Source organism: Rhinopithecus bieti, unplaced genomic scaffold (assembly GCF_001698545.2).
Source record: "Rhinopithecus bieti isolate Rb0 unplaced genomic scaffold, ASM169854v2 scaffold_3040, whole genome shotgun sequence".
Taxonomy (NCBI): domain Eukaryota; kingdom Metazoa; phylum Chordata; class Mammalia; order Primates; family Cercopithecidae; genus Rhinopithecus; species Rhinopithecus bieti.
In genome coordinates this window covers 4,999,960-5,019,489 of record NW_016804657.1, presented here as the reverse complement: position 1 = coordinate 5,019,489, position 19,530 = coordinate 4,999,960, and the positions used below count along the sequence as shown (strand labels likewise).

Sequence of the window (19,530 nt, the reverse complement as noted above, 5' to 3'; positions counted from 1 at the left end):
TTTTTTTTTTAATGTTAAGTAGGTTACCCTAATGGGGCTTCTACTAGACATCTCTCCATTTGGTCTCTTCTTACACTCCAACCTAGCGGGAACAGTTAATAATTGGATGTTTATAAAATGGGGGTAAAAGGGTTTACTGTGATGGATCCTGGCTATCCCTTTAGGAGGCTACCTTTGCTTCAGGAATGCTGTCTTCATCTTTGCAGCCTGAAGCTGCTTCATTTCCTTAGGTCTGTTGTGTTTTGTTTCTGTAAAGTGTTATGAATTCTGGATATTTTTGTAAAAGAATCAAGATTTGTATAAAATATTGTTTACAGATCTTTTAATGAATAAATACATAAAAAACCCCACAGATCCCATGGAGAATTCTTAAGATGTAAAGATCTTTTATGTCACTTAAATCTACAGCTAGCACATTTACCTAATGGTACTTAGGTAATAAGAATTAGTCTTAGACTGATCAGGCTTAATAATGGAGGTCAACATTTCCAGGCTCTTGGCAGACAAAGCCTGGGTCTAGACTGCACACTGGGCAGGGTATATAGTCTGACAACTTTGTTTGGTCTTTACCTGCTTAATCAAAGGGAGGCTCCTTAGTCCAGGAGCCATGCAGAAGACAAAGTGCATGGGCAGCAGCTTGAATGGTTCGGAGACAGTGAGGAGTGCCATTCTATTACCGTTAAGTCCTAAAGGCAAAATGACAGGATTTCTAAGGAACTGAGGTTCTTTTTGATACTCAGACCATAAAGCTTCACAATTTTAAATGGAGACTGGCGCCTAATTCTAGAGCCTCTTTAAGAATTGTACTTATCCAATGCAAAGGTTTTCAGGGTGCCAAGGGGGAAGGATAGTCGGGGTACAGCAAGGAAGTAAAAGAGGAACGACCCGGGGTGCAGTGGCTCACGCCTGTATTCCCCACATTTTGGGAGGCCTAGGCGAGAGGACAGCTTGAGGCCAGCCTTGGCAACATAGGAAGGCTCCAACTCTACAAAAAAAATTTAAAATGGCCGGGCGCTGTGGCTTACACCTGTAATCCCAGCACTTTGGAAGGCCGAGGCAGGAGGATCACGAGGTCAGGAGATCGAGATCATCCTGGCTAACACGCTGAAAATGCAAAAACACAAAAAATTAGCCGGGCATGGTGGCGGACGCCTTGTAGTCCCAGCTACTAGGAGGCTGAGGCAGGAGAATGGCGTGAACGCAGGAGGCGGAGCTTGCAGTGAGCCGAGATCGCGCCACTGCACTCCAGCCTGGGCGACAGAGTGAGACTCCGTCTCGGAAAAAAAAAAAAATTAAAAATTAGCCAGGCGTGGTGGTGTGCACCTCTAGGCCCAGCGGCTCAGGAGCTGAGGTGGAAGGATCGCTTGGGCCCGGGGGAGTTGAGGCTGCAGTGAACTATGATCGCGCCACTGCACTCCAACCTGGGCAGCAGAACAAGACCGGGTGTCCATAACAAAAAAGGAAAGAAGTCCGGCACAGAGGAAGAGAAGATTAAGGGGAGAAGGTGGGAGTAAGCAGAGGTGGGAAACCAGTTCTCTCTCCCCGTCAAATCCTGCAGCCAGTTCCCTCCAAAAGTGTTAAGGGGCTCCTGTTCCAGATATCATTGTTTTGGAGGAAATGAAAAGCCCCAACTTCAAACCGCCACCATTCGCTGGCAAAAAAAAATACAGTAAGCAGAAGACAGGAAATTGAGGCCTTCCGCTGACGCAGTGAAGCCAAGACGTGACGTCTCGTCCGCCCAAAACACACCAGCCCGGCAATTTCTAGATACCGGGCGGACCCGCCTTCAAAATTAGCAATTGAGCATGCGCTAACGTCAATATGCCGGGAACGTGATTACATCAGTGTCAGGCGCCTGCGTATCTAACTAGAACTCAGTTTACGCAGACGCAGAAAACGCAGGGAAACCTGAGGTCCTCAGAATGGCGGGCACGGGTTTGGTGGCTGGTGAGGTTGTGGTGGATGCGCTGCCGTATTTTGATCAAGGTTATGAAGCCCCTGGTGTGCGGGAAGCGGTGAGTGCGGGGTGTCTTTGTAGCTGACTCACTGTTCGCTGGCTCGGTACCGAAAGAAACATGTTACAATTTGCCGCTTCTACCCTGGCCCCAATTCTCTTTCTAAGGCTGCAGCGCTGGTGGAGGAGGAAACTCGCAGATACCGACCTACTAAGAACTACCTGAGCTACCTAACAGCCCCGGATTATTCTGCCTTTGAAGTAAGTATGTCTTGAGCTCAGGTGTGAACGAGGATTCCTGAGAACCTTTATTTTGGATTGAGAGCTTCAGCTACGTTAAAGTGATTTTTAAATTCCAGTTTTAACCATTGCCTGCATAGGTATCAGTCTGTTGAAAACAGCTAGATAAGCCTTCTCCGAGGTTCTTATTCTAAGATCCATAGGAAGACTTTCTGGGACTCCACGACTCACTTAATGCAAACATTTGTGGCTACAATTCTTTGAGATAGGAGCCATGCGTAAATTCTCAAAGGGACCCTCTTCTGCCAAGAGTCACTTTACAGCAAGTGATCTAGAGTTCTTTAATATGTGTAAGCCTAATTACCTAAGCTGTTTAGAACCACTGGAGAGTGGGATATTGAAGTCTAGTTATTTACCAAACGTTTGTGGTATGACTGAAAGGACAAACCATATCCAAGCGTGTACCACTCTTTTCTCAGCCTTCTCCTTTTTTCTATAATCTGTCCGATGTTTTTATTAACACATTTCTGATTAATGTAGGCAAGAACTTTCACTGATACGAATATTTTCCAAGTGCTAGGTGCCATTCTAGATTCTGAAATCATAGAGATAAAAATATGTGGGTTTTAAAAAATATGTATTTTGTTTTCTTTTAATTTTCTTTTCTTTGTTTAAGACAAGCATCCTCTCCAAAAAAAGATAGGGTTTCTGAATACAGAAAAATACAATACAATGAGGAGCTAGATACATAAAACAAAGTTTACAATAGTATGTATAAATGTGTAATAATATGTAAAGGACCTATAGTGGAGGTATATATAAGGACAAGAGGATTAGAGAAAGGAGTGCCCATGCTTGCCTAGGGAGTCAGATGCTGTTCTACTCCACACAGTGAGTATGATACTATTTTAAATGTATAACCTTGAAGTACAGCCAAGATTCTAGTTAGGGTCTAATTAGCTAAGTGAAATGTAAGATATTTCTAGATTATTGGATTCAAGTATTTCAATATGTACAGCTTGGAAGTTTTTTCCCCATTATACCTAATCGTTTATTTATGAAAGGATTGTATTATTAAAAGGCAGTATTTAGCTGGGTGTGGTGGCTCACACCTGTAATCCCAGCACTTTAGGAGGCTGAGGTGTGAGGATCACTTGAGACCAGCCTGTGGAACATAGTGAGACCCTTTCTCTACAAAAGAAAAATTAAAAAATTAGCCAAGCACAATGGCATGCACCTGTAGTCCCAGCCACTCAGGAGGCTGAGGTGGAAGGATCACTTGAGCCTGGGAGTTCAAGGCTGCTACAGTGAGCCATGATAATGCCATTGCGCTCCAGCCTGGCGACAGACTGAGATCCTGTCTCAGAGGAAAAAAAAAAAAAGATATTATTTGCATTAAAGTAACATGAAAAAATTGTTAGTTAAGTTTGTTGTTTTTGTTTGAGACGGAGTCTTACTGTGTCACCCAGGCTGGAGTGCAGTGGTGCCATTTCTGCTCACTGCAACCTCCACCTTCCGGGCTCAAGTGATTCTCCTGCCTCAGCCTCCTGAGCAGCTAGGATTACAGGTGCCTGCCACCATGCCTGGCTAATTTTTGTATTTTTTGTATTTTCAGTAGAGACGGGGTTTCACCATGTTGGCCAGGCTGGTCTTGAACTCCTGGCCTCAAGTGATCCGCCTACCTCATCCTCCCAAAGTATTGGGATACAGGGTGAGCCACCACTCACCCTTAGCCTTGGCTAAGTTATAAGTAGAACACATATGTTCCTATGAACGTGTTTTCCTATGCTTTTTCTAAATATTGTTACCTAGGTGTAGATGTTAACCACATTAAGAACTAAGTACAGTGGCTCACACCTGTAATCCCAGCACTTTGGGAGGCTGAGGCGGGTGGATCACGAGGTCAGGAGATCGAGACCATCCTCGCTGACAGGGTGAAACCCTGTCTCTACTAAAAATACAAAAAATTAACTGGGCATGGTGGCGGGTGCCTGTAGTCCCAGCTACTCAGGAGGCTGAGACAGAAGAATGGCCTGAACCCGGGAGACAGCTTGCAGTGAGCCGAGATGGCGCCACTGCTCTCCAGCCTGGGCGACAAAGCGAGACTCCATCTCATTTAAAAAAAAGAAAAAGAGAGAGAGAACTAAGTACAGTAATGCTTCTTTATTGGACTGATTTCTGACGTTTTCAAATAACTGCATTCAATCACAGACTTTTTATAATACTTTTGCCAGTTATTTTCCTTTTCTCTTAAATACCTTTGTAATTAGTTTACTGATTTTTTTTTTTTTTTTTTTTTTTTTTTTTTTTTTTTTTTTTGAGACGGAGTCTGTCTGTGTCACCCAGGCAGGAGTGCTGTGGCCAGATCTCAGCTCACTGCAAGCTCCGCCTCCCGGGTTCATGCCATTCTCCTGCCTCAGCCTCCCGGGTAGCTGGGACTACAGGCGCCTGCCACCTCGCCCGGCTAGTTTTTTGTAGCTTTTAGTAGAGACGGGGTTTCACTGTGTTAGCCAGGATGGTCTCGATCTCCTGACCTCGTGATCCGCCCGTCTCGGCCTCCCAAAGTGCTGAGATTACAGGCTTGAGCCACCGTGCCCGGCCTAGTTTACTGATTATTTAATTAGCAAACTCCTGGGTTCAAATGATTCTCCTGTAATTAGTTTGCAGATTATTTAATCCTTTTTTTTTTTTGAGACAGAGTCTTGCTCTGTCGCCCAGGCTGGAGTGCATGCAACTCCTCGGCTTGCTGCAACCTCTGCCTCCTGGGTTCAAGCGATTCTCCTCCCCCAGCCTCCCAAGTAGCTGGGATTACAGGCATGCACTACCATGCCCAACTAATTTTTGTATTTTTAGTAGAGAGAGGGTTTCACCATTGTGGCCAGGCTGGTCTCGAACTCCTGACTTCAAGTGATTCACCTGCCTCGACCTCCCAAAGTGCTGGGATTACAGGTGTGAGCCACCACACCTGGCATCCTTTCTTAGTAATAGTGGGTAATGTATACTGGGCTCACTGTCTTTCTTGGTGCACAAAACAGCTCTATAAACTATATAACTGTGTTCGCTATCCCCATTTTTTAGCTGGGAAAACTGCAGCTTAGAAAGGCTCATTGACTAAGACCTTAACCATTCTTCAAACTGCCTCTGAAATTACTCTTTCATTAATTCACTTAACAACTATTTACGAAGGTCTGTTCCTTGCTGGGTATTGGAGAACAGTATCGGCAGGGTCCATACTGATGAACCTTACAATCTAGAGTGTTGAGATGGACAATAAATAGATCAGAAAAATTGTTGATAAATGCTGCACAGAGAATGATAGTGATAAAGTGACTGGGTGACTCTAGGTTGGGTGGTTGAGGAAGGCCTCTCAAAGCTGAGATGAGTCCATGAGCAGGGATTTCCCCCACCGACCCTGCCGCCCATGACTTAGCTCCACGAACACTGGCTTAGTCTTTGGAGAGAGTTGAGCTAAAATTCCAGATCTATCACTTACTGAGCATGTGAGTTAGTTAAGGGTTCCTCCTGTGCTATATGGCTCAAGACTACTTATACCGCATTTTTATACTGCCTCTTGTTTAATTATTAACTGTTACTCCTTGTCTGTCACTGCAGAATTTTCTAGCTAAAATGCCTTGGTTTTTTTGGAGGAAACTAGATAACTACATTTTCTTAAGATTGTGTGTAATTTAGCAGTAGCCCCTGCAAAATGCTTTCTCCAGAAAGAAATGCTTAATACAAATTTTTTTTTTTTTTAGATGGAGTCTCACTCTTTTGCCAGGCTGGAGTGCAGTGGCACAATCTTGGATCACTGCAACCTCCGCTTCCCAGGTTCAAGCAATTCTCCTGCCTCAGCCTCCCGAGTAGCTGGAATTACAGGCGCGTGCCATCATGCCCAGCTAATTTTTGTATTTTTGGTAGATACGAGGTTTCACCATCTTGGCCAGGATGGTCTCAATCTCTTGACCTCGTGATCCACCCACCTCGGCCTCCCAAAGTGCTGGGATTACAGGCGTGAGCCACCGCGCCCAGCCTAATACAAAACTTTTAAACATTAATGCAGGCTTCTGTAAGGCCTTTGATACTTATTCTCTAGTCTAATTGTTAAGATAGTTGAAGCCCTCAGAAAATTAAAATTACATGGAATAGCTGAAGTATTACTACAAACGAATATTTTAAGCAGTTCTTTATACTCAGGGTAGGAAATGTGCAGAATGGAAATGGGATAAGATATTGGCCAAAACATCCCTAAAGAGGAATAACCATACTACATTTACTTGCAAACAGTAAAATTGCTAGAGAAGATAGTGAATATAAAGAAAAGACCCTTTGGGAGACTGAGGCGGGCAGATCACCTGAGGTCAGGAGTTCAAGACCAGCCTGGCCAACGTGGTGAAACCCTGTCTCTACAAAAATTAGCCAGGTGTGGTGGCAGGCGCCTGTAATCCCAGCTACTCGGGAGGTTGAGGCAAGAGAATCACTTGAACCTGGGAGGCAGAGGTTGCAATGGGCCAAGATTACACCATTGCACTCCAGCCTGGGGGATAAGAGTGAGACTTCATCGTGGAAAAAAAAAAAATTTCTTAGATTTCTGGAGGCTGGAAAGTGTAAGTAAGGTTCACAGGCTGCATCTGGTGAGGGCGTTCTTGCTGATGTGTACTTGGTGTACAGTCCTGAAGCAGCACAGAGCATTACGTGGCACATAGGGGCACACAAGAGAAAGACAAACTGGCTTTTATAACATACCCACTCTGGTGATAACTCATTAATCCATGAATGGATTGAGCCTTCATAACCCGATCACCTCTTAAAGACCCCACCTCTTAATACTATTACATTGGGGATTAAGTTTCCATATGAGTTTCAGAGGGGACAAACATTCAAACCATAGCACTGTCCAACTGATGGTGACATGCTTCTGGAATTGAGAACCGCTAGTTTAGGATTAATCCTCTTCTCTGTGGGCTCCTTAATACATGCCACTTTTCCTGCCTAAGCTGAATGTGAAGTGAGTGTGTGTGTGTGTTATTCTAGAGAGCATTTAACTCAGAGAAGAATTAGGGAAAGGTAAATGATTCATTATAATAGGTAGTGTAGCTTAAATCTACTCTTTGGTGATTGTTAATTTCAATTGTCAACATGATCTTAGAAATCTTTTTCTGATTTACACATCAGACTGACATAATGAGAAATGAATTTGAAAGACTGGCTGCTCGACAACCAATTGAATTGCTCAGTATGAAACGGTAAGAATATTAAAATGGAAATTAAAATTTAGTTTGTAGTAACTCAGTAATGAGCTGAGATTTGTGAAGAATGTATTTGCTGGCTAATATTGGCAGTGTTGGCCGGGCGTGGTGGCTCACACCTGTAATTCCAGCACTTTGGGAGGCCGAGGCTGGTGGATTGCTTGAATCCAGGAGTTCTGAGATCAGCCTGGACAGCGTGGCAAAACCCCATCTCTACCAAAAAAAAAAAAAATAATAATAATAATAATAATAATAATGAACAACGTTCCTGGGTGTGGTGGCACGCACCCACAGACCCAGCTACTTGGAAAGCTAAGGTAGGGAGATCACATGACATCCTCCAGGAGATGAAGGTTGCAGCAAGCCGAGATTGTACCACTGCACTCCAGCGTGGGGAACAGAGGGAAACCCAGTCTTGAAAAAAAACTATATAGAGAGAGATATCTGTAGATACAGATATAGATAGATAAAGATATATCTATGGATATAGATACAGATACAGAGATCTATAGATAGATATGGAGATGTAGATATAAATATATATCTATAGATATCTGTAGATATACATCTATAGATATCTAGAGAGGCAGTGTTGAAGGACTGACTGGGTAGTATGAAGAGGGAATAGAAGGAGTCATACCACTTATTTTTTTCTCTACCAGGGAATGGGTATGTTAGTGGATGGGTGGGTGTGAGTATTTTACAAAAATGGTAGCAAAGGTTTTTGTCTACTACTTTTTCCCCTTAATATATTATTCACATCTTAATATTATTAAATGTTCTTCAGTGACATCATTTAATAGCTAATATAACAATCTTTTATGTGAATGTAATGTTGCTTATTTAACCAGTTCACATTGAAGTGAACATAATAGTGCTAAATCATATTTGTAAATTGATTGTTAGGCTGTATCGGTTTCTTATTATTGCAAGGTTTATATCCTCAGTCTTCTGTAGTTTTTATACTATATGGAGACTCATGGGACATTCTGTTGGGAAGAGATGTAAAGGCTTGACAGTACAGATGGTTTTATTTTATTTTGTTGTTTAATTTCAGATATGAGCTTCCCGCCCCTTCCTCTGGTCAAAAAAATGACATTACTGCATGGCAAGAATGTGTAAACAATTCTATGGCCCAGTTAGAGCATCAAGCTGTTAGAATCGAGAATCTGGAACTAATGTCACAGCATGGATGTAATGCCTGGAAAGTATACAATGAGTAAGAACCTTTTTTTTTCCTTTTCTTTCCATCTCTCCCAAAGTTTTAGTACTTTTTAAAAGTATGGGAGGGGCCGGGCGTGGTGGCTCAAGCCTGTAATCCCAGCGCTTTGGGAGGCCGAGACGGGCAGATCACGAGGTCAGGAGATCGAGACCATCCTGGCTAACATGGTGAAACCCCATCTCTACTAAAAAATACAAAAAACTAGCCGGGTGAGGTGGCGGGCGCCTGTAGTCCCAGCTACCCGTGAAGCTGAGGCAGGAGAATGGCGTGAACCCGGGAGGCGGAGGTTGCAGTGAGCTGAGATCTGGCCACTGCACTCCAGCCTGGGTGACAGAGCGCGACTCCGTCTCAAAAAAAAAAAAAAAGTATGGGAGGTGCTGGGTGCAGTGGCTCACGCCAGTAATCCCAACCCTTTGGGAGGCAGAGGCTGGTGGATTGCTTGAGGTCAGGAGTTCGAGACCAGCCTGGCCAACATGGTGAAACCCCCTTTCTACAAAAACACACACACACACACACACACACAAAATTAGCTGGGCATGGTAACGCGTGCCTGTAATCCCAGCTACTCTGGAGGCTGAGGCATGAGAATTGCTTGAGCCTGGGAGGCAGAGGTTGCAGTGAGCCAAGATTGGCCACTGCACTCCAGCCTAGTGCGACGAGGTGCAGCACTCGTGTCTCGCAAACAAACAGAAAAAAAAAAAAAAAAAAAAGCCGGGTGCAGTGGATTACATTTATAATCCCAGCACTTCAGGAGGCCGAGGCGGGTGGATCACCTGAGGTCAGGAGTTTGAGACCAGCCTGGCCAACATGGTAAAACCGCATCTCTACTAAAAAAAAAAAAAAAGATTAGCCAGCCATGGTGGCGCTTCTGTAGTCACAGCTACTCAGGAGTTTGGGGCAGGAGAACTGCTTGAACCCGGGAGGCAGAGGTTGCAGTGAGCTGAGATTGTGCCAGTACACTCCAGCCAGGGTGACAGAGCGAGACTCCGTCTCAAAAAACAAAAAACCCTCCACAAAGTATGGATAGGGGAAGTGTGATAAAAATAATATAGCTAGACTTTGTCTTGGGATTATGTTCTAGAACGACGACCCATATGAAAGGCCACTATTTTGAAACCCACCCCAAAGTTCAAGAGTATTAACAGGACCTAAACCAAACTACCACATTTAATGTATAATATTGTAAGAAAACAAGTTCTGAGGTCCCGTTTGCAGAGCACCACTTGATAGAATGTTATCAAGTTTGCTTAAACAGTTGATTCTCATTAGTCACGCATTATGTTCTTTAAGTCCTGTGGACACTGAATTAGCAAATACTGTACCGTTTCTCCTAGGGGGAATATATACATATTCATGTGCACACATACATATCTCTCACACAGATAATCTTAAATCCTAGAATAAACATCCTGGTAGACTTCTGTCTTTATTTTATAAAAGAGAAAACAAAGTTGAGAAATGTAAAGTAACTTTCTTGAAACGACCCCACTAATGGATCCCAGACTTAGAACTTGAACTTCATCCTCTGCTTATTACTGTATAAGAACTGAAACGAGGCAAAGCACCTCCTTGTTCATCCTCAGCTGCGAATGTGCATGCTCAGCAGCCCGGATTTTTCACTGCTGTGCGCGTGTCCATGAATGACTGCAAAACACTACAAGTAGTAATTTTGAGATTACAGATAAATTTGAGCAAGTATTTGTTGTCAAAACAAGCCACTGACCTCCTGTTTCTGTTCCATGTAACTAGCTATAGCTTTAGTATTTATTGTCTATCTAGAATTCAGATTCCTTGCTTGCAAAATTCAGTGGTTAGATTATCTGCATGGCCCCTTTGTGCCTTGAGATTTCCTGATTGTGTATTTACAATTTAAGAGAAAAAGGCCACTGAACTTCATAACAGTGTGTACAACTTTTGTTAGAGTGTGTTTCCCGAAACATAGCTGTATAAAATAAAGCAAAACCATGAAATGATAATACTGTTTCTCAAATCTTCAGAATTGTGCATTAAGTATTTGTAGCCACATAACGCCAGTGGACAAAATCCAGAATTTGGGAAACTCTACAAAGCCAACAACTAACTTTCTTTTATATATCTATATATTGCAAGGAGGGGGAAAAAGAAAGAACGGGATCAGGGTGATTAAGAAATTTAAGTGACATCCATAAATCTGTTTCACAAAATGGAAAACTGTGATTCTTCTCAAGAAGCTTTATCTAATGGAAGAGACAATAAGTTTTATGCCAAGTAACCAGTAGTCCATTTTTGGCAGTATGGGGGCAAGTGTTACATTGTGTGCTATGGTCTGTAAGCTAAGCATTAAGAGATAGGGCATTGCCAGGTGTGGTGTTTCACACCTGTAATCCTAATGCTTTGGGAGGCTGAGACAGGAGGATCACTTGAGGCCAAGAGTTTGAGACCAGCCTGGGCAACGTAGTGAAGCCCTGTCTCTACAGAAAACAATAAAAAATAGCCAGGTATGGTGGTACACACCTGTAGTCTGTTTGAAAAAAACAAAAGATGGGGCATTAAGTTGAGGGTTGTTGAAGAAGGGTGAAATTGGGATGTTTAGAAGAAAACAAGGAAAACATTCCAGGAATGGAGTGCATAGATGCAGAGGAAAAAATATGACATTGAAAAGAACACTGCTGTCAACTTACCTGAAAACCTTTAATAATTCCCTATTACCTGCAAGGTAAGGGCCAAGCTTTTTTTCTTTTTCTTTGGAGGTGAAGGCGGGGGTCGGGAGAGAGTCTTGCTCGGTCGCCCAAGCTAGAATGCAGTGCCACAATCTCAGCTCACTGCAACCCTCCCGGGTTCAAGCAACTCGTCTGCCTCAGCCTCCAGAGTAGGTGGGATTATAGATACACGCCACCACGTCTGGCTGAATTTTGTATTTTTTGTAGACAGGGTTTCACCATGTTGACCAGGCTGGTCTCAAGTTCCTGGCCTCGAGTGATCCTCCAGCATCAGCCTCTCAAAGTGCTGGGATTATAGGTGTGAGCACCCGACTGGGCCAGGCTTTTTAACGTGGTATTCAAGGCCTTTTCCTTACTCCCTCAACTGTAGACTTTTAACTCAACCCAAACTAGTCCTTTCTCTGGTGATTATCATAAATCCTGCCTCTGGGCCTTTACTTGCCCTTGACTTTACCTGTTCTACCCAAATTCAGCTTGTTTAGGGCCCAGCTCTAGTTCGCTTACTTGTCTTCTTCCCTGATTGAAATTCTGCTTCTAGTATTGTCTCCCTCTTCTGAGTAACTCTACACAGAATTATTGTGCACATCACTTGTTTTCCATTTAATCACAAAGTGCTCTATAGTGCTTAACATTCCCCTGAGCATATTTTGTCTCCTCCAAATTCAGTGGACACTTCTCCAGAGAAGGTGTACTATATTTTATCAAAGTATATTTAAGAGGAAGGGTGGGAGAAGGGAGAAGACAAACTAATCTTTCAGGGCGAGCCAATTCAAAGGAAAGCTCCCTTGTTGGTGGGCAGAGTCTGGAATAGAACACTAAAATCAATAGTCCTCAGCATGGAGTGATCGTCGAAGTCAAGGAAAGAGGGTTGACCTGAGGGAAAGCCTAGAGAGGCACAGCTGTTTAAAGACTGAATCTTGAGAGAATTGCAACTAATGCAGGGAAACCAGTCAGTAGAGATAGGAGAATAACTCAGGTGAGCAGCAGAAAATTTGAGTCACGAAAGCCAGGAAACAATATTAGATTTAGAGCAAGAACACATTAGGGCCAGATGTGGTTAAAATGGACCCTATAGGTGATTGATCCACTGCCTTAAGAGGAAATTGATATGATGTGGAATTATATCTCAATAAAGCTGTTATTTAAACTTAAAAAAGAGATTAAAATCTCTTTTATTACTTCTCTGAAATAATTATATGGTACTCTGTATTCTTGAACTTTTCCCCGTGCTAGTTACAGCTGACCTGGACTGGTATCTATTTTTTATTTTGCTGTGCATAGGTTACATGCAAATATGGACTGATATCGCAAATCTACAACAGTTTTCTTTTTCTCACCTCTCTCTAGTTAGCAGTGGACAGGAGGAGAGAATGACAGGATAAATGTATATGAAGAAATACAGAGATAAAAGGGGGTTGAGAAATAATAAGTGGATATACTCAGATATATTCCATCTTCTCTGTGACAAGAAGTCATGACAGTTTAAGAAGTGACAAAAGGCTGTGTGTGATGTCTCACACATGTAATTCCAACACTTTGAAGGCCAAGGTGGGGAGACTTCTTGAGCCCAGGAGTTCAAGACCAGCCTGGACAACATGGTGAAACCCTGTCTCTACAAAAAAAAATAACAAAAATTAGCCGGCCATGGTGGCTTATGCCTGTAATCCAAACTACTTTGAAGGCCTGAAGTGGGAGGATTGATTGAGCCCAGGAGGTTGAGGTTGCCATGATTGTGCAACTACACTCCAGCTTGGGCAACAGTAGAGCAAGACTCTGTCCAAAAAAAAAAAAAAAAAAAAGCCGGGTGCAGTGGCTCACGCCTGTAATCCCAGCACTTTGGGAGACTGAGGTGGATGGATTGCTTGAGGTCAGGAGTTCAAGACCAGCCTGGCCAATGTAGTGAAACCCCATCTCTGCTAAAAAAAAAAAAAAATACAAAAATTAGCAAGGCATGGCAGTGCATGCCTGTAATCCCAACTACTTGGGACGCTGAGGCAGGAGAATTGCTTGAACCAGGAGGCAGAGGCTGCAGTGAGCTGAGATCACACCACTTCACTCCAGCCTGGGCAACAGAATGAGACTGTCTCATAAGAAAAGCAACCTAAGTACTGAAAGTATCAGGCAGGGCATGGTAATCCCAGCAGTTTGGGAGGGCCAAGGTGGGAGGATTGCAGCTCCTCGGGAGGCTGAGGCAGGAGGATTACTTGATCTTGGGAGGTGAAGGCTGCAGTGAGCCATGATCACACCACTGCATTCCAGCATGGGTGATAGTCCTTGATTATGGAGTGTCCAACATAGTTCTTGGCACAGAGCTCCATAAATACGATTTTTAGCAGAAAAACTTGATTAATTGGTACTATTTTAATGTATTTAATCTGATTTTCCTCTTTTCCTTCAGAAATCTAGTTCATATGATTGAACACGCACAGAAAGAACTTCAGAAGTTAAGGTAAATTGTTTTTTCCTATTACAGAATGAACTTTAAGTGAACCTTTAATAAATAGAAAGTAGGAGGAAAAAGAAAGCAATGAGACTGCAGCCAGGTGAAAGTAAACAATTGATCCACTCTCTTTGTTCAACATCTGGCATTGGGTTTGCCCTACCTAAGTAGACGAGTAATAGGCCTGAGGTCTGAAAACATCTCTGCCACTTGCAGCTTGCAAGTCTGCAAACATGGAAAGACACTTTTAGAGGGGGAAAAAGTTGGAGAATAACACATATAATCTGATTTTTAAAACCAATTTCTACACACACATATAGGAAAGCCTGGAAGGATACCCAGCAAAAACTCAACAGGAGTTATCAGGAAAAAGGAGACATGCATGGGAAGAGGGACTTGAGACTTGTAATCTGTGTGTGCTCGTGTGTGTGTGTGTGTGTGTGTGTGTGATTTCTCACAATGAGCGTGTTTTATGAAACTTATAATCAAAAAATAATTAGAAGAAAGGTAATTTCTACAGTTAGCCTATAACTGTACATAATATTGTTCTCATGGGATTAAGATATTCTCTTGTGTTATAGAGTTTTCTGTTGATTTTTGGTCTTACATTGAAATGTCATTAGATTGTATAATTTTTTACAGAAAACATATTCAAGATTTAAACTGGCAGAGGAAGAACATGCAGCTCACAGCTGGATCTAAATTGAGAGAAATGGAGTCAAAGTGAGTATCTATAATTCCATCATCTTTTAAATTGTTTAGCCCAGTCTAAGGTCGATTCAATAATATGATTCAAAGAGCATTCAAATGGGATGCCATAGGTGTCAAAGAAAATGCTCTTTTCTGAATTCACCCTTCACTGTCTTTGCCTTTCTATAAGGTGTTAAAGAGAACTATAAACGAGAATTGAACTGAACCATTGCTAAAGGATTCTGATCTTAGAATACCCTGTTTTAGTCTAGTATTTTGGCCTTGAATAGAATTCTACCTTTATTCTCCTTTTAAATGGAAAAAAAAAATAGCCAGCTACAGTGGCACATGCCTGTAGTCCCAGCTACTGTGGAGGCTGAGGCAGGAGGATTGCTTAGCCTGGGAGGTTGAAGCTGCAGTGAGCCATAATCGCATCAATGCACTCCAACCTGGGCAACAGAGTGAGACCTAGTCTTAACAAAAAAAGAAAAAAATTAATTTTATAAAATATTGTAGGGAGGGAGATTTCATACTTGATAATTTGTTTGTACCTCAGGTTTGTGCATTTAAAAAAATGTTCTTTTACATACACACATATACCTTTATACAATATAATCTTGAATATTTGTGTCATTTCTCTCTTCTTTTTTGCTTTCCCATTCCCTTTGTCCCTTCATTACTCAAGTTATTCTCCTTGTTCTACCATCTCCATGTATGTGTTATCAGTCTCTTTGGTACCCTTTCATGTTTTTTCCTCAATTTAATAAACTATTGCCTCTTTCCTTTTTGTTGATTAGATACTGTCTTCATCACTCTTTCCTATTTCTTCTGGTTTACAAGTTCTCTCATCTGTTTCTGATTTACTTTTTTATTAATTGCACTTCTAAGATAATTGTAGATTCACATGCGTTTGTAAGGAATAATACAGAGAGCCAGGTGTGGTGACTCACATTGTAATCCTAGTGCCTTGGTAGGCCAAGGTAGGAGGATTGCTTGAAGCCAGGAGTTCAAGATGAGCCTGGGCAACATAATAAGACCCTGTCTCTACAAAGAAAATGTTTTTAAATGAACCCAGGCATGATGGCATGCACCTGTAGTCTTAGCTCCTTGGGAGGCTAAGGTGGGAGGATTGCTTGAGCTCAGGAGTTCCAGGCTGCAGTGAGCTGTGATCACACCACTGCATTCCAGCCTAGGCAACACAGCAAGACCGTATCTCTGAAAAAAAAAAATAATACAGATTCCATGTACCCTTTACCTACTTTTCCACAATTGTGCCTTGATTTTTTTTTTTAATGGAAAGTTGAAAGTGAAGTTTAGGCCAGGCACAGTGGCCCACGCCTGGAATCCCAGCACACTGGGAGGCCGAGGTGCGTGGATCACCTGAGGTCAGGAGTTTGAGACCAGCCTGGCCAACGTGGTGAAAACCCCATCTCTACTAAAAATACAAAAACATTAGCCAGCCGTGGTGGCATGTGCCTGTAATCCAGCTGCTCGGGAGGCTGAGGCAGGAGAATCGCGTGAACCCGGGAGGCAGAGGTTGCAGTGAGCCAAGGTTGTGCCATTGTACTCCAGTCTGAGCAGCAAGAGCGAGACTCTCTCAAAAAAAAAAAAAAAAAATGTGAAGGTTAGTGTTACAGCTCTGGGTGAACATGTGTATACATTTAAAATAAAATCTTCTAAGAGAAATTTTACATTGAGTAATTTTTTTCTTTTTTCCCCCCATTCTAGTTGGGTATCCCTGGTCAGTAAGAATTATGAGATTGAACGGACTATTGTTCAGCTAGAAAATGAAATCTATCAAATTAAGCAGCAACATGGAGAGGCAAACAAAGAAAACATCCGGCAAGACTTCTGAAAAGACAGTTTAGCAGGTAGAAGAAAAGGTGGCCTTTCACAAAAGGCATCTGAACTTTTAATGAACTGTGAAGGACAACAGCATCTTCACAAAACCATTGATGTTTAAATGTTTAGAAATCATAGAATGTGTGGCCTGCTGTAGTAATTCTGTTTGTATATCTCAACAGAATTAAAATGTCTAGCTTGGTGGTATTTTTGTAACCATAAAAGAAAATCTTTAGGCTTTCAAAGTAAGTTATGACTTTAGAATAATATTGTGTCATAGAATTAATTTTCAGCCATGAGGACCATATTTTGTATCCAAGGATCCTTATTTAAAGCCTTCAACATGTACAGGAAGTTGGAAATTTTTGGTTTATGACTTTGTCTAATAAAGAGATAGTTCGAAACACATTCTTGATTACCAAACAAGACTTCAGAAATACAGTGACTGTACAGAGTCATCATCATCATCATCATAGGTAACAGTTACATTAAGCTTAATATGTGCTGAACACTGTTCTGAACACCTTAGATAGGTGAACTAGATGTATATGAATAAAATTATTTGGTTCTCACAAAACCTCAGGAGGCGGTTACTGTTTTTCTCATATGTGGATATGTAACAGACCCCAGTTAAATAACATAACTTGCCAAGGTTTTATAGCTGAAAATGTCAGCTTTTTTATAGAAAATGTCAGTCAGGTTTTGAACCCAATAGTCCAGCTCCAGAGTTAATGTTCTTACTTCTCTACTTGTCAGGAATTAAATTGTATAAAAGATTCCTGCCCAATTCAGAAAAAATATTTGCAACATATCAAAAGGTAGTCTTGCTAGGTGTGGTGGCTCACGTCTGTAATCCCAGTGCTTTGAGAAGCTGAGGCAGGAGGATCACTTGTGTCCAGGAGTTCAAAGCCACCATAAGATATGATTGTGACACTGCACGCCAGCCTGGGTGACAGAGCAAGACCCTGTCTCAAATGAAGCAAGGTAGTCTTAATGTGTAAAGACTGACTTAAAATTATTGAAATGTCAGTGGCTCACACCTGTAATCCCAGCAATTTGGGAGGCTGAGGTGGGCGGATCACAAGGTCAGAAGTTCCAGACCAGCCTGGCCAACATGGTGAAACCTCATCTCTACTAAAAATACAAAAATTACCTGGGCGTGGTGGCACGTGCCTGTAGTCCAAGCTACTCGGGAGGCTGAGGCAGGAGAATCGCTGCACTAGGTGGCAGAGGTTGCAATGAGCCGAGATTGCACCACTGCACTCCAGCTTGGTGACAGAGTGAGACTCCATCTCAAAAAAAAAAAAAAAAAAATTATCGAGGTGTTTATCTCAATAACTGATAAATATAAATTGAAAATCTAAACATTATTTTCAATTTTGAAAATATAAAAGGATGTTCACTATAATACAAAATAAACCTAGAACTTTTTGATCTATGATATTGATAAATGGTCAGTACTTTTGAAGGTACCTTAAGACAATTGAGAGCCACATTTCTTTTTTTTTTTTTTTTTTTTTTGGAAACGGAGATTTGCTCTTGTTGCCCAGGCTAGAGTTCAGTAATCTGATCTCGGCTCACCACAACCTCCACCTCCCGGATTCAAGCAATTCTCCTGCCTCAGCCTCCTGAGTAGCTGGGATTACAGGCATGTGCCACTATGCCCAGCTAATTTTGTATTTTTAGTAGAGGTGGGATTGCTCCATGTTGGTCAGGCTGGTCTCAAACTCCCGACCTCAGGTGATCCGCCCACCTCGGCCTCCCAGAGTGCTGGGATTACAGGCGTGAGCCACTGCACCCAGCAAGAGCTACATTTCTGTGTTAAAGATAGGGACTGTGGGACTGTGGGAATGAATGCATATGGAGTGTTGTCATCCATCTCTTCATTCCCCACCCTTGGCCTTCTCTCTGAAGGAAATGGGAAGAGTTGTGGAGTATCTGACCAGCCTAAGAGAAAAGACCTACTACAGTTGTTGAAATTGAGAGTTTCCCAACAAATGAAACGACCAAGCCAGGACACAGAGCAGAAAGGCTCAACAAACCACCCCCTAACCAACACAGCTTCTAAACTGTGTTTTAGCTCCCCACTTTTAAACACGAATAGACAGTTGAGGATCACCAGATAAGGCAGTTGTACATTGTGAAAGACAAGGAATAAAACAAATCTGTGAAAGACTATGGAGAAAACAGATGATGTAAGAAGAAAACTTTTTTTAAGAAATATATCCTCAGGCTGGGTGTGATGGCTCATGTCTGTAAATCCCAGCACTTTGGGAGGCCAAGGTGGGAGGATAACTTGAGCCCAGAAATTTGAGACTAGGCTGGGCAACATAATGAGACCCTAATCTTTACAAAACATACAAAAATTAGCCAGACATGGTGGTGTGCGCCTGTAGTATCAGCTACTTGGGAGGCTAGGGAGGAGGATTGCTTGAGTCCAGGAATTCAAGCCTCAGGAGGTGGTTACTGTTTTAATGAACTATGTGACACTGCACTCCAGCCTGAATGACAGAACCAGACCCTGTATCAAAAAAGAAAAATATATCCTCAGAAAAGATATTGCAGCCATAAATACAAGATGCAATTTTACTAAGAAAGAATAAAACAGCTCATCGAAATTAAAAATATGGTTACAGGAATTAAAATTAATGGGAAAGTTAGGAATTAAAGTTGACAAACTCAAAGAAAGTGGAGCCAACAAAGACAAACATGGAAAACAGAGAAGAGAAAATAGGAGGACCAGTCTGGAAAGTCAGTAGCTGAATAACCTGAGAGAAAACTGGAGGGAAGAAGTCATCAAAATAATTCAGAATTTTCCATAACTGATTGATAGATAGAATTTCCAGAGTCAGAAGGTCACTTGCACAATGGATGAAAATAGACCAACTCTGGAGCATGTTATTTGTGAGATAGCAGAACACCCAAGCACACGAAGATTCTGCAGGCATGTAGTGGGGGAGGAGGGGTGGATTGTTACATATAAAGGATCAAGAATCAAAATGTCTTCAAGCTTCTCAACATCTTTGGAAGCTACAAAGAAGATAATGGAGAAGTGCCTTTGGAATTCTTACCAAAAAATTATTTCCAACCTAGAACTCTATACATAGCCAAATTTTAAGCCAAGGGTTAGGGTAGAATAAAGACACTTTGAGATATGAGATATCTCAAAAGCATTTCCTTCCTGAGTATCATTTCTT

General features: G+C 42.1%; 1 protein-coding gene across 1 annotated transcript; it reads left to right on the top strand.

Annotated features, from left to right (window-relative positions):
- Positions 1–1,854: 1,854 nt before the first annotated feature.
- BCAS2 (BCAS2 pre-mRNA processing factor) lies at positions 1,855–16,910 on the top strand. The gene is made up of 7 exons (XM_017869781.1): positions 1,855–2,015; positions 2,123–2,215; positions 7,367–7,437; positions 8,498–8,659; positions 13,760–13,810; positions 14,444–14,524; positions 16,220–16,910. Exons 1-7 carry the CDS (start codon positions 1,923–1,925, stop codon positions 16,344–16,346), a joined length of 678 nt encoding a protein of 225 aa, XP_017725270.1. The 5' UTR covers positions 1,855–1,922; the 3' UTR covers positions 16,347–16,910.
- Positions 16,911–19,530: the final 2,620 nt, after the last annotated feature.

Coding starts and splice junctions, on each gene's coding strand:
- BCAS2 (XM_017869781.1), top strand. CDS start 1,923: ATGGCGGGCACGGGTTTGGTGGCTGGTGAGGTTGTGGTGGATGCGCTG. Junction 7,438..8,497: donor GAATTGCTCAGTATGAAACG/GTAAGAATATTA, acceptor GTTTAATTTCAG/ATATGAGCTTCCCGCCCCTT. Junction 14,525..16,219: donor TTGAGAGAAATGGAGTCAAA/GTGAGTATCTAT, acceptor CCCCCATTCTAG/TTGGGTATCCCTGGTCAGTA.